This window comes from Chiloscyllium plagiosum, unplaced genomic scaffold (genome assembly GCF_037043375.1).
Source record: "Chiloscyllium plagiosum isolate Xiang-an unplaced genomic scaffold, Cpla_swu_hap1 HiC_scaffold_1, whole genome shotgun sequence".
In the NCBI taxonomy this organism is placed as follows: domain Eukaryota; kingdom Metazoa; phylum Chordata; class Chondrichthyes; order Orectolobiformes; family Hemiscylliidae; genus Chiloscyllium; species Chiloscyllium plagiosum.
In genome coordinates this window covers 3717593-3732859 of record NW_028270139.1, presented here as the reverse complement: position 1 = coordinate 3732859, position 15267 = coordinate 3717593, and the positions used below count along the sequence as shown (strand labels likewise).

The following is a 15267-nucleotide window of genomic DNA, read 5'->3' as shown; positions in this document are numbered from 1 at the left end:
TTCTAAGCCATGCATTATTTGTAAGTTTCTATTGGATTAACCTTCTAAACTTGAATAAATACAATCCCAGGATCCTCAGCCGTTCATCATATGTTAGGCCTACCATTCCAGGGATCATCCGTGTAAATCTCCACTGGACACGCTCCAGTGCCAGTATGTCCTTCCTGAGGCGTGGGACCTAAATTTGGATACAGTATTCTAAATGGGGCCTAACTAGAGCTGTATAAAGTCTCAGAAGCACATCACTGCTTTTATATTCCAACCCTCGAGATAAATGACAACATTACATTTGCTTTCTTAACCACGGACTCAACCTCCAAGTTATCCTCGAGATAAATGACAACATTACATTTGCTTTCTTAACCACGGACTCAACCTCCAAGTTTTAGAGAATCCTGGACTAGCACTCCCAGATCCCTTTGTATTTTGACTTTATGAATTTTCTCACCATTTAGAAAATAGTCCATGCCTATATTCTTTTTTCCAAAGTGCAAGACCTTGCATTTGCTCACATTGAATTTCATCAGCCATTTCCTGGACCACTCTCCTAAACTGTCTAAATTTTTCTGTAGCCTCCCCACCTCCTCAGTACTAACTTCAGATCATCAGCAAACTTCGCCAGAACGTCCCAGTCCCTTCATCCAGATCATTAATATATAATGTGAACAGCTGCTGCCCCAACACTGAACACTGCGGGACACCACTTGTCACCGGCTGCCATTCCGAAAAATAACCTTTGACCCCAACTCTCTGCCTTCTGTCAAACAGCCAATCCTCAATCCACACCAGTAGCTCATCTCGGAGCTCATGGGCTCTCACCTTACTCAGCAGCCTCCCGTGAGGCGCCTTAACAAAGGCCTTTTGGAAGTCTGGATAGATAACATCCACTGGGTTTCCCTGGTCTAACCTACTTGTTACCACTTCAAAGAATTCTAACAGGTTTGCCAGGCATAACCTCCCCTTACTAAATCCATGTTGACTTGTTTTAATCTGACCCTGCACTTCCAAGAATTTAGAAATCTCATTCATAACGATGGATTCTAGAATTTTACCAACAACCGAGGTTAGGCTAATTGGCCTATAATTTTCCATCTTTTGTCTTGATCCTTTCTTAAACAAGGGGGTTACAACAGCGATCTTCCAATCATCCGGGACTTTCCCTGACTCCAGTAATTTTTGAAAGATTACAATCAATGCCTCCGCTATTTCTTCAGCCGCCTCCCTCAGAACTGAGGGCCCATCCTGGCCAGGAGACTTATCAATTTTTAGACCTTTTATCTTTTCTAGCACTTTGTCTTTTGTAATGGCTACCATACTCAACTCTGCCCCCGACTCTTAATTGTTGGGATATTACTCATGTCTTCCACCATGAAGACTGACACAAAGTACATATTAAGTTCTTCAGCTATTTCCTTATCTCCCATCAAACTCCACACAGATAGTGCCCCAAGGAGGAAATTGAACCTGGGTCTTTGGTGCTGTGAGGCATCAGTGTTAACCACTGAGCCACGTGCCACCCAAAATTCTCATCCAAATCATTGATATTGATAACAAACAGCAATGGACCCAGCACCAACTCGAGGCACTTCACTAGTCACAGGCCTCCAGTCCGACAAGCATCCTTCTACTATTACCCTCTGCTTCCTCCTATCAAGTCAATTTTGTATCTAATTTGCCAGCTCACCTGGATTCCACGCGATCTAACCTTCCAAGCAGCCCTCCATGTGTAACCTTATCAAAAGCCTTACTGAAATAGAACATAGAAGAATACAGCGCAGTACAGGCCCTTTGGCCCTCGATGTTGCGCCGATCCAAGCCCACCTAACCTACACTAGCCCACTATCCTCCATATGCCTATCCAATGCCGGTTTAAATGCCCATAAAGAGGGAGAGTCCACCACTGCTACTGGCAGGGCATTCCATGAACTCACGACTCGTTGAGTAAAGAATCTACCCCTAACATCCGTCCTATACCTACCACCCCTTAATTTAAAGCTATGTCCCCTTGTAATAGCTGACTCCATACGTGGAAAAAGGTTCTCATGGTCAACCCTATCTAAACCCCTAAATCTAGAGAGACTATGTCTACTGCCCTGCCCTCGTCAACCGTCCTGGTCACTTCATCAAAGAACTCTAACAAATTTAAGAGGCATGATCTCCCACTCACAAAGCTATGCTGACTATTTTTCTCTCTCCACCCTGGAGGCTTCCTGCCTCTATTACTGATGAAGGGCTTTTGCCCGAAACGTCAATTTTCCTGCTCCTAGGGTGCTGCCTGACCTGCTGTGCTTTTCCAGCACCATCTGATCTAAACTCTATTCCTTATCAAACCCTGTCTTTCTAAATGCATGTTCTTATTCCTCAGAATCTTCTCAAGTAACTTAAATACCACAGATGTTAAGATTCTAAATGAGTACTTTACATTTGTCAAGATAATGTTGCCAAAATCACAATAAAAGGCAAGGTGACTGAGATATTGGTTGGGCCAATAATGGGGTCTAGATGGGATGCATCTGAGGGACGTGTGGGTGGAAAATATGGAGGTACTAGCCATAATCTTTCCAATCTCCTGAGATATAAGGTTGGTAGCAGGAGCCTGGAGAATTGTAAATATAATACCTTGTCAAAAAAAAAGCTAGGGAAAAATAACTATATAAGTATTAAAAAAACTAAGCAACTACAGGCCAATCAGTTTACATATACACATAGGAATTAGGAGCAAGATTTGGTCCTTGTTTGGCCATTCAATAAGATCTGATTTTAACCTTAACTTGGCATTCCTGCCTAACCACAATAACATTTTACCCCTTTGCATGTCAAGAATCTATCTTATAAAATATTTTGCTTATTCCCAGTGCTGTTCTAGTGAAACTTCCCTGACTTGCTTCCAAAACATATACATCCTTTGGTAAATAGGGAGACCATATATATAGTGCTCTAGATATGGTCTCACCAATGTCCTGTATAACTGATGTACGTATAACCTTTTATATGAAATTCTGCTTGCAATAAACAATAATATTCTATTTGATTTCCTAGTTATTAGCTGCATACTTTGCAGTTCATGCACTAGTATATTTGGATCTCTCTGTGTATTAGAGGTCTGCAATCTCTCACCATTGAGATAAGCTTGTTTTATTTTATTGTTCCTGCCAAAATGGGCAATTTCATATTTTTTCATTTAATACTGCATTTGCCATCTTTGCCCATTTCCCTAACCTTAAGAAGTCCTTTTACAGCCTCCCTTTTAACAATTTACTTTCCAACCAATCTTCGTGTCATCAGAAAATTTAGCTACCATATCTTCATTCCTTTTACCCAAATTATTAACACAAATTGCAGAGCTGATCCCTTTAGCACACAAAATGGAATGCCTCGCCAATGAGAATATGACCCATTTCTACCCACTTTCTTGTAAGCAAGTCAATCTCCTATGTATGCCAGCCAATATATTAACCCCTCACCACAAGCCTTTATTTTTCACCATAATCATTAAAGCAGCACCTTATCAAATACTGTCTGAACATGAGTACTTTATATCCACTGGTTCCACTTTATTGACAGTATGTTACTTCAAATCATTCAAATAAATTTCTTAAACATGATTGCCTTTTCATAAAACCATGCCAAATCTGATTGCTTTATATCTATCCAAGTTTCCTGATATGATATCTGTAATATTTTCCCTATGTTAAACTAGCTGATCTATGCTGCTTGGTCTTGCTCCCTTTCGAAACAAAGGAATTACATTAACTACTTTCCAATCTAATGGAACCTTTCTCAAATCTGATGAATGTTGAAAATTTAAAACCAACACATCAACTATCTCATTAAACACTTATTGTAAGATTCTAGGATGCAAAAGACTTGGACCAGGGCATCAGTCAAACACAATTCCAGCAAGTTGCGATGTACTACTTTATTGGTTATTGCAATTTTTTAAAATCCCTCCTTCAGTTTCAATTCCTGACTGACTTCCATGTCTGCGATATTACTTGTATTCTCTAGCATGAAGACCAATATAAATTTATATGTTCAATTCATCTGCTCTCACCTTATTTTGCATTACTAATTGTCCAGAGTCATTTTCTATAGGGCTGATGCTCACTTTGTTAACTTGTTTTAAATGGCTGCAAAAACTCTATCTGTCTTTATTTTTAGCTGGCTTTCTCTTGTACTCTGTTTCACTCATTAATCTTTGAGGTATTCTTTGCTACTTTACATATTCTGTTCAATTTTTCTGATCCACCACCCACCTTTGCACAACATGCTCTTTCTTTAAATTTAATATGATGGTTAACTTTTTAGTTAAACACATTCTGGATCCTCCCATTGGAATGTTTCATTTTCTTTGGGACACACCTACTCTCTGCATTCTGAAATATTCCCTAAGATGTCTACCACTGTGTCTCTACCTGTTAACCTATATTGCTAATTTACTTTCACTAGCTCTGTTTTCATGCACCCATAATTGTCCTCATGTAAGTTTTAAATTCTGGTATTAGACCTAAACTTCTCTCCCTCAAACTATATGTAAGATTCAACCATACTGCTTAGAGGCATGTTCACGATGAGGTCATTAGTAACACTATCTAATCGGTCAATACCAAGTCTAGTGTCATCTCTCTGTGGGGTTGGTCACATATGCTGTCATCTATATTATTTTTTTCCCCATCTGATTTTTCCAGTCTATAGTTAGATTACCCACCCTCGACCCCAACACTGTACCTTTAGGTCAAGCTCTCTAATTCTTCTTTTTCTACCCAGTGCTACTCCAAAGGTTTTTGAAAAACAATAATTCAGAGCAAAATTAAAACAGTCCCTTAAGACAAGTGTGAATTAAGGAAATTGACTTAATCACAGCTGGAGTATTGAGACTTTAAGCAAGATACTAAGACCTGAGGCTGCAGAAAAAAAGACTTATGAGAATAGTTCCACGGCTGAAAGACTTCAATAAAATTGATAGATAAGAAAAATGTTCTTTTGAAAGGTTAAGAGATTTGACACAATTGCTCAACATTGAGTAGCCTGTACAGTCGATAAGGAGACACTGTTCCCATTAACCAGAGAGCACAGATTTAAGGTGACTGGCAAAAGTGTCAAAGGCAATACAAAGCAAACCATTTTTTAAAGCAGTGTCTATATGACCTGGGTTACCTGCCTGCAAGGATGGTTAAAGCAGATTCAATTACATCTTTTTCAAAAAGGAATTAGCTGAATTCATGAAGGGGGAAGACATTGTAGACCCACAGATAAACAGTTGAATGGATTTATTTTATAGAAAGCTGGAATGGGACTGATGGGTCAAATAGACTGCTTTTGAACACTAATGAAGATTCTGGAGTGATTCTGATTTGAGTATTTGTGACTAAGCCAAGTTACACATCAGTTTAATAACTTAGCAGCTGAAAAACAGATTGAAGAATTTAACAGTATTTGAGTGAATTTCCTGAGATGCGTTAGCTTTCGTATGCTACATTTCCTTTGGAGTCATTTGGTTGTGTAAGGTCCACAATATATTAGACCCTTTAATCACATGAACAACATTGTGAAATATTGGCCACTATTTGATTGCTAATTGTATTGTGAGATTATGTGAAATGGATAAACTATTTGTGTATTCATACAGATATTATGTTCCTCATTAAATGCAGTTATCTAACTATGGTTGTTGCTTAATTTTCATTGATGAACTAGGGTTGTTAACCCTCACCAGTTGAAATCTTAGGTGTTGTTGATGCTACACTAAGACTGGGATACAGAATGACTCTAACTTTAAACCTTTAATGCATTGTCTGAGTTGAGAGGTCACTTCTTTTTAAAATAAAACCTTAAGTTATCTGGAGAATGTGACTTAAAAATATTCTGGAATTTACATATTAATGAACTGAAACCTGCAACCCATTCAAAAAGATGAAAGACTTAACAGCAATCTAGGTTTGTTCAATATATCATTTCAGTTGCATGACACTGTGATCTTTTGCTGTACATTGTGCTTTATGATCCTGCTCCACAGCTACCTGATGAAGGAGCAGTGCTCTGAAAGCTCGTGCTTCCAAATAAACCTGTTGGACTATAACTTGGTGTTGTGTGATTTTTTACTTAGTGCCAAAAAAGGTTTTACTGCTTTCTTCTCATTTACACACTTCCGAAGAAGGAAACAATTCAAAACTCAGTAAATCAAAACTGAGCATTTTCCCATTAAAAAAGCTCATTGCACTCAGACACATTTGCCTTCTAAGTGATTGCATTGAAAAGAAAAAAGCTTAATGATAAAATGAGTGCTTGTGAGAACTCAGGATTTTAAGTTGTTATAATTTTTGTAGTGGGAATATAAGTGATAGCAGTCCATATTGTACAAAATACTACTGAATGATAGGAATATGCAGTCAATATAAACCAAATAGTACAACACAAAAGCTAAACACAATTTCAAATGAAAAAGCACATTTTATTGCACTTAAGTTATAAGAAAATAAAAATTCTAAGTGAATCAAACCATAGACACAATCCCTTTAACGTTTCTCCATCATGTCAGGCAGTTACATACTGTAAAGTAAAAAAAATCTGAAATCTGATTTTTCTGTTTTGTTTTAAAAACCAGACTATAAATTAACAGGAAAATAAAAAGAAAAACAAAGTATCGAACTCAAGATTGTTTAGTATACAGTGTTAAACCACTTTCACAGTTCATGTTGCGTTGTGGATCTTGAATAATAATTAGGCAAACAATTTAACTGTTTTTGCCTGTGCCGCATTCAGTACAAAACATTTGGTATTGTTTCGTCAGTGGCTCACAGCAATAACTGTAACAATTGGATATTTCAATACTGTTTACACTAAGGACTGACCAGCAATGACACTTCTTATTTTATGCACGTTTCACTTAAACTTTTTGTTCTTTTGCATTATGTCAGTAATCTTAATTGTGTTTTTGACTGTTCCACTATAATCCTCACAATGAAATTCTCCACAATACAGGCTGAAAGAGCTCCCATCTGAAGGAATGTGTTCAACATTGTTTGGAAAAAGAAATCCAATGTAGCACATAACACTTCTCAATTTCCTTCTTGCAAGCAAATCACACAATGACAGTCTGCGTCTCCTTCCTTCTTTCAGCCTCTCAGAGGCACAGTTGGCTCAAGTTTCAGTGGCAAATGCCTTTTTAAAACTCAAAAATCATCCATACTAGATCAAGTTTAGAACTAGTATCTGGATGTGAAATGTCACAAAAGACAACTTAGCAGCAAGTTATTTGGCCACTGGGATTACAGTACAGGGATGGGACACCTTTAACAAGTCCAAAGACTCATTCAATTAACAACCTTAAGAACTCTTCCAGCTTTGAGTCCTTTTAAGTACTTAGATCACTCAGGATAATTTGCCTCTAAAGAACTATATAAACCCTCATTAAAAGAATCTGGAAGCAGTGGTGAATAAATAGAGAAATATATGTTAATACTGTGACCGTTTGTTGGCAATATTAGGCATATATATATATATATATATATATTTATATATATATATAAAAATTGTACAAAATTCACAGTAAGGTTCCAAATGTTGAAACCTGGAAAAACAAAACTGAGACATTTAAACAACCAAGTCTTTAAGAAAACCAGCTCTTGGCCTGATAAGCAGCTTGTTTAAAACATAACATTTCAAATAATTTTTTTTATGCCTTGCTGCTGAGAATCTTTAAAAAAATAATCATTGCACTCTGCTTTGTATCAATTCTTTCTACACAAAAACTGCCCAGAGTCAAAAGGGAAGGCAGATATAACAAGACAATATGTGCATCTGACCAAGTCAAATTTTGTCAGTTATAACATGTCCTCCCTTACTCCCTTTCCCGGTGATCCATAGGTCTTTGTGTCTTCATCATGCATCCTGTTGCCCTGAACCAACATCCTGTACCCACCAATGGCAGGGTGATGTACACTGAACTAATAGGCAAATTCTTATTCCATTTCTTCACTTCATGTCCACATCAAAGTCCAATACAAGCAACTTTGTTTCTTCAGTCCCATTTCTGCTTCCAACTGCACACACAAGCTTTGTATTCGATGCTCTGATTCTCCAGACAACACCTCCACTTCCTCCACTTTCCAGTGTAACCAAATTTCGAATGAACTCCCCTGTTTTCAGGTCCCAAAGTTTTACAGTCCCATCATCTGAGCTAGTTATCACAAAGTTCTTGTTGAACTGGAGGCATGTCACAGCACTCTGATGTTTGTTAGGCCCTAGTGAAGAAAACAAAAAATGGGGTGAATCAACAAGCCATTCCTCAAAACTCTACATATCCTTGTACAACACCAGCTAGGTAAAAAACATAACTTTAATATATTACTGACAGGAAAAAGAATTAAAAACTTCAAATTGGTGCCTCCATCTTCTTTATGTGCAAAGGGTTTAAGCTGTGGCTCAGTCAGTAGCACTCTCATCTCTGAGTCACAAAGTGGTGGGTGTAAGTTCTACTCCAGGACTTGAGCACATATACTAAAAAGTAACACTGCAGTGCAGCACTGAGGGAGCCAGACTTTGGAATGTAACGTGCCCTGGCCAATATTTATCTTGCATTCAAGATCACAGAAAGAATCACCATCTTTATCACATTGCTGTGCAGAATTAGACTGTTCTATCTGGCCATGCTTGGTACTTAATAATATTGCTACTCTGCAGAAAATTCTTCCTGGTCCGTAAAATGTTTTGGGATTTCATGTTATCATGAAAGGCATTATATGACACAAATTATTTTACTCTTATTACATGCAACTAAGATACTTCATTCTGCCAAACTGCAGAACTTGCCACAGAAACCAAGGAAATCTAGTAACACCTGATACTCCCCACCCCCCACCCCCACAACCAGGAGTCACAATCACAATTGAGGTGACAGAACACTAATAAGGCCAAATGGCCTTTTCTCCATGTGTTAACAATTCTGAGATACTGGGTTGAGAGAAATTACTGGGGATGGTAACGTTTTTTATGGTTACAACTGCATTAGTTTTATTTAATAAGCTACAGGTAAAGAGTGAATGTATCAACACTCATCCAGAATGTGTTCACTTTTTCATGACTGTGTAAGAATTCAGTGAGTGTTCTCAAAAAGATAAGACTCTGAAACCATCTGTGATGTTATTTAACTCTTGAACAGAGGGGACATGAAGCTTTGGCTGAGCTGTTCCTCCTTCTAGTCTGTAACACTGCACTGGCACAGAGATCCAAGCCATGTCTTGCTCTACTTGCTTCTTGAACCTCCTTTCTTGTGAGGCCATGGCTCCTGCCTGTGGCCATTTTGGAGTCTAAAAGCATAATGTCAAATACATTCCTGATGAAGGGCTCCTGCCCGAATTGTCAATTTTCCTGCTCCTCGGATGCTGCCTAACCTGCTGTGCTTTTCCAGCGCCACGCTCTTCAACTTATACTCTCCAGCATCTTGAGTCCTCACTTTCTCCTCTCAACCACAATCCCCCTCCTACAGACTGTGGGCTTTTCTGAGCCCAAAAGTCACCCAAGTGCCATGGAAAGAGCAGGCTTCCAACATGTTTGATGTTGGCACACACAAACTGTGCTCGCTGTGTTTCTGGGCCATTGTCAATAAGCTGCAGTGACTCAGATAAGTAATGGTCTGATCAGTAGATGCAATTTTACAAAATGCTTTTAAGATAGACTTTTTCAATTTATGCAGGATTTTATATAATAATCTATAATTTGCAAATTTTTTATAATTATATACTATGTTGCTCATTATTTTGTTGTTGCATGATGTCACCCTAAATTTTATGCTGCTAAATAGGTTGGAAAACACTATTTTCCTTGTTTTTACTCATTACTAATAATTCTACATTTTTCTAAATCATTTATTTTCCTAAATCCATTCTTTGGAAATTAAGAAAATAAATCAGGGTACTGAAATACTTTGCAACCTACACATATTTTCAAACAATTGAACTGAATGAGACGGCTCCTCCTTCATAAACAAACTCATTATCATACTTACATGTAAAATTATCAATCCTTCCAGAGGATCTTGTGACAAAGTGGTAATGTCTGAAACTGTGTCTGAAGTGTCAGCTTCAATTCCCATGCTAGGCCTTGTTGGCATTGAAAGGTGCAGGTGTAATGTGACCATGCTGGTTAATTGTCAGCCTATAAAACTTTGCCTGTGCCTGACAACAGGCAGCAAGAGTGGGACAGTTTTCTCAATCAAACTGCAGATGGCAATGATCAATGGCAAACTTCTGTAGTGTTTTACCCATAAGCGCAGACCAATCCAATGGAAGCTATGCAGCAATCCTTACAAACCAGGATGGAAGAAAAGACCGATAGTCAAACTCTCAATTAAAGATTCAGGGATTTACAAAGAGTGCAAAGCAAAAACATTATCATGAATCTTTATAAAATAACAGAATGGCCTCAACTAGAAAGCTTTAAGTCCAATTCCGAATACCGGAGGTGCAAAGAAGATTTGTAAGAATGGTTACAGAAATTAGTGACTGCAGTGACTTGAACAGATTGGCAAAACTGGAGATTATTTCTTTGCAGATGAGAAGGGTGAGAGGAATTTTGATCAAAACCATGAGGGATTTAGACAAAGTAGATAGAGAAAAACTGCTCCCATTGGAGGAAGGACATTTATTTAAGGGGGCTGACAGAAGGACCAGAGACAATGAAATGCTTTTCTTTTAAACACGACAAGTGGTTAAGATCTGGAACACACTGACAGAGCTGATAATGGAAGTAAATTCAGCCATGCTTTCAAAAGAGAAATGGATAAGCAACTGACAGAGAAACATTTGCAGGACGTCAAGGAACCTGAGACTATCTTATGTGCCGGTATGGTACAATAGGCCAAATAAGTGTTGTAACTACTTCCATGATTCCAAAAATCTGATGAGTTGACAGAAGTCTCTTGGGCGTCTATTAAATCTAGTAAGAGAGATTCACTTCAAGTGCTCCCTTCCTCCAGAGTTTCTTTGCCTTCAGCTGATTAACTAGCCAAGCTGGTTTTAATTGCTGACAGGTATTGTGCTCAGTTACAGTACACAGTGGTATAACATGCTTTCCAATCAGATTAGTATCAAAATGCTTCATTTCTAAGACTGACAAATTCAAAAGTATTTTAAGTTAACAATGCCTTTTGATTGTGAAAGTTGGTAAATTGTATACATTTGCCAACAGATAAAGGACAATTTAATGTACTTGGAATAAAAAATGGGGATTTCCATTCAGTTATCTAAAAAAAAGCTAGTGATTATTGATAAATATTGTAGTCAGTAACAGACAACATTTCAGATTGTGCACTGTCCTTCAAGATCACAAAATTAATCATATGCTAGTTTAAAAGAAGCATGGTCCAGATTTTGATGGAGCAACGCACATTGACCTGATCCTGAATGGTTTATATTTTACAGCAATTTACCAACATAGTTGTTAGACGTAAGTGTTGAAAACAGTACAATGGATGTGACAGGCCTTCTGGGACTATTGTGAATATCAGGAGAAACAGTAGGTTTCCTTAACCGATAATAATAAAAGATTGAGAAATAAATGAACTCACAAGGCATCAGTCATACAAAATGGAAACAGACCATTCGTCCCAACTTGTACATGCTGATCAAGTTTCCCAAACTAAACTGCCCTCTGTGTGAAAAAGTTGTCTCTCGGGTCCTTTGTAATTTTTTCTCCTCTCACCTTAAACCTATGCCCTCTAGTTTTGGACTTACCCACCTTAGGGAAATGACCATTGCTATTCACTTAAATATACCCCTCATGATTTTAGAAATCTCTAAAAGATCACCCCTCAACCTCCTACCTGCAGTGAAAAAAAGTCCCAGCCTATCCTTATAACTCAAACCCTCCAGTCCTGGCAACATCTTGATAAATCTTTTCCAATTTGATAATATCCTTCCTATAGCTGGGTGACCAGAACTTGACACATTACTCCAAACATGGCTTCATCAACAGCTGTACAATCGCAACATGATATCCCAACTCCTATACTCAATGCAGGTGTGTGCTAAATGCCTTCTAAATCATCCCGTCTACCTATGACGCAACTTTCAAAGAACTATGTACCTGAACCCTGTAGGTCTCTCTGTTCGACAACATTACCCAGAACCCTACTATTAACTGAATAAGCCCTACCCTTATCAAAATGTATCCAAATTAAAGTCCATCTGCCACTCCTTAGCCCATTGACCCAATTGATCAAGATTCCTTTGTAATCTTGAATAATCATCTTCATGACCACAATTTCAAACTGAAAGAGAGATGGGAAATCAAAAAGATTGTACTGAAGAAAAAAAGTTGAGGAGGATGGAGGCTGACAGGTGACTTTATAGAAGTTTGTAAAATAAGCAGAATGGATAGAGTGATTAGCCAAGGTGTTTTTCCTAGGGCGGGGAGTCCAAACTTAGAGGGCATTGGTTTAAAGTGAGGGGGGAAAGATTTGAAAAGGACCTGAGCAGTAACGTTTTCATGCAGAGGATGGTCCATGTATGGAACTGCCAGAGGAAGTGGTAGAGGAAAGTATAATTACAACAATCAAAAGGCACCTGGGTGGGTATATGAATAGGAAGGTTTACAGGGATGTGAGTGAAATGCTGGCAAATGGGACAAGGTCAGATTTGGATGTCTGGTTGGTGTGGACAAGTTGGACTGAAGATCTGTTTGTGTTGTATGACTTTATGACTCTAAAAGTGTAGATTTTACATTCTTAAAATAACCTAAAACAATTCACTTACAACTGTTCACATCCTGGGCAAAATATTAACCAATTAAAATGTTGTTTAAAAGGTGCACCTATGTTGTTAAGGTTAATTTTCTATGGTGAGCTTAATGGACAAATAATATTCAAATACAGTTCATCCACGAAAATCAAGTGACACTAAGAGTGGAGCAGTGCAAATCAATTCACTCTTTACAGAGTATAATGTATTTGCTACAAATGACCATTAAAGAAGAAGTGAAGAACAGTGTGCTAATCTCAGCATATCTTTGACATGTTTACAGATGATATGTTTGAATTCAGATTCATTCTCTCTCATTATGTGCTATTTGCAGGCTATGCAAATGACATAATACTTCCAATTGCAAACTGAGCTTTTGTTAGTTTACTTTAAAGGGAACCTTTCTTACATAGTTCAAGATATACTAACCAGCTGCTGACAGTTTGGGCTGACTGTATTAGCCCAATATGGTAATACAGGTTGTGTAAACATGAAGCTCAAGGCTTATTTGAGTTTATTTTAATGAAATCTTTCATACAGATGTAAATATTGAACCTTGTTAGTATCAGTGGCTCATTATTCTCTCAACCGGTGATTTTTGATCAGGTACACAATACTCCACAATTGAATTAGAGCAAAGATAAAATTGGGAACTCCATGCCAGGCAGGGCTGGGGAAAACAATGTTCAATCCACGTACCCACCCAGACATTGTGAAAATATTTAGTATATTTACAACTCATGGAAGATTCTCCCTTCTATTTAACAAAACCACATTTGCAATTGGTTGCATGTCTAGCATTAAGTTACATTAAAATGCCAAATAAGATTATATTCAAAAACTTAAAGTACACTATATATTTGAAGGTTACATTAAATAAAGCAACTTATGCTTTGATGGTGTAAATACTGTACAGTGTTCAAGTAAATGGATATTAAGTGATACTATACTTCTATCTCTCCTCCAACCTTACAATGTGCGTATCAGGCTTCCTCAAATTAGTTTCTCGACTCTTTTGAGTTAAATCTTCAAACTTAAAAAAAAATGCATTTACACATGATTACAGGTGATATGTATGAATTCAGATTCATTGCCTGTCATATGTGCTGCTTACAGTCTATGCATTTGACATTACACTTCTAACTAGAGTCATAGAAATACACAGCACAGAAACAGAACCTTCAGTCCAACTTGTCCATGTCGATCAGATATCCTAAATAAGTATAATCTTATTTGCCAGTATTTGGCCCATGTTCCATCAAACCCTTCCAATTCATATATCTATCTAGATACCTTTTAAATGTTGTAATTGTGCCAGCCTCCATCACTTCCTCTGGCAGCTCATTCCATACACGTACCACCCTCTGTGTGAAAAAGTTACTGCTTAGGTCCCTTTTAAATCTTCCCCCCTCACGCAAAACCTATGCGCTCTAGTTTTGGACTCCCCCATCCCAGAGAAAAGATCTAGTCTATTTACCCTATCCATGCCCCTCATGATTTTATAAACCTCTCAGCCCCCGACACTCCAGGGAGAATAGCCCCAGTCTATTTTTCCTCTCCCTATAGCTCAAGTCTCCCAATGCTGGAACATCTTTCTAAATCTTTTCTGAACCCTTTCAAGTTTCACAACTTCCTTTCTATAACAGGGAGACCAGAATTGCAAGCCGTATTATAAAAAATTGCCTAACCAATGTCCTGTACAGCCGCAGCATGACCTCCTAACTCCTATACTCACTGACCAATAAAGGAAAGCATACCAAACGCCTTCTTCACTATCCTATCTACCTGTGACTTCACTTTCAAGGAGCTATGAACCTGCACTCCAAGGTCTCTTTGTTCAGCAACACTCCCCAGGACCTTACCATTAAGTGTAAAAGTCCTGCCCTGATTTGCCTTTCCAAAATGCAGTACCTCGCATTTATCTAAATTAAACTCCATCTGCCACTCCTCGCCCCATTGGCCCATCTGATCAAGATCCTGTTGTAATCTGAGGTAACCTTCTTCGCTATCCACTACACCTCCAATTTTGGTGTCATCTGAAACTTACTAACAATACCTGTGTTCACCTCCTCATCATTTAAAGAAAATGACAAAAAAAAAATGAACCCAGCACTGATTCTTGTAGCACACCACCAGACACAGGCCTCTAGCCTGAAAAACAACCCTCCACCACCACCCCGTCTTCTACTTTCAAGCTAGTTCTGTATCCAAACAGCTACTTCTCCCTCTATTTTGAGACATCTAACCTTGCTAACCAGTCTATTATGAGGAACGTTGTTGAACATTTTACTGATGTCCATACAGGTCACGTCCATCATTCTGACTTCATCAATCTTCTGTGTTACTTCTTCAAAAAACTCATATCAAGTTCATGAGACACGATATCCCATGCACAAAGCCATGTTGATTATCCCTAATCAGTCCTTGCCTTTCCAAATACATGTAAATCCTGTCCCTCAGGACTCCCTCCACCAATTTTCCCATCATCGATGTCAGGCTCACTGTGTAGCTCCCAGGCTTTTCCTTATCA

At 38.2% G+C, this 15267-nt stretch overlaps 1 protein-coding gene across 9 annotated transcripts in view; it reads right to left on the bottom strand.

Annotated features, from left to right (window-relative positions):
• Positions 1-6430: 6430 nt before the first annotated feature.
• Positions 6431-15267, bottom strand: part of fbxw7 (F-box and WD repeat domain containing 7) — a 386335-nt gene continuing 377498 nt past the window's right edge. For all 9 annotated transcript variants that reach the window (XM_088000538.1, XM_088000472.1, XM_088000432.1 and 6 more), the window contains one exon: positions 6431-8243. In XM_088000538.1, the coding sequence (XP_087856664.1) occupies positions 7975-8243 (269 nt within the window). In that variant the 3' untranslated portion in view covers positions 6431-7974. The remainder of the gene's footprint in view (positions 8244-15267) is intronic.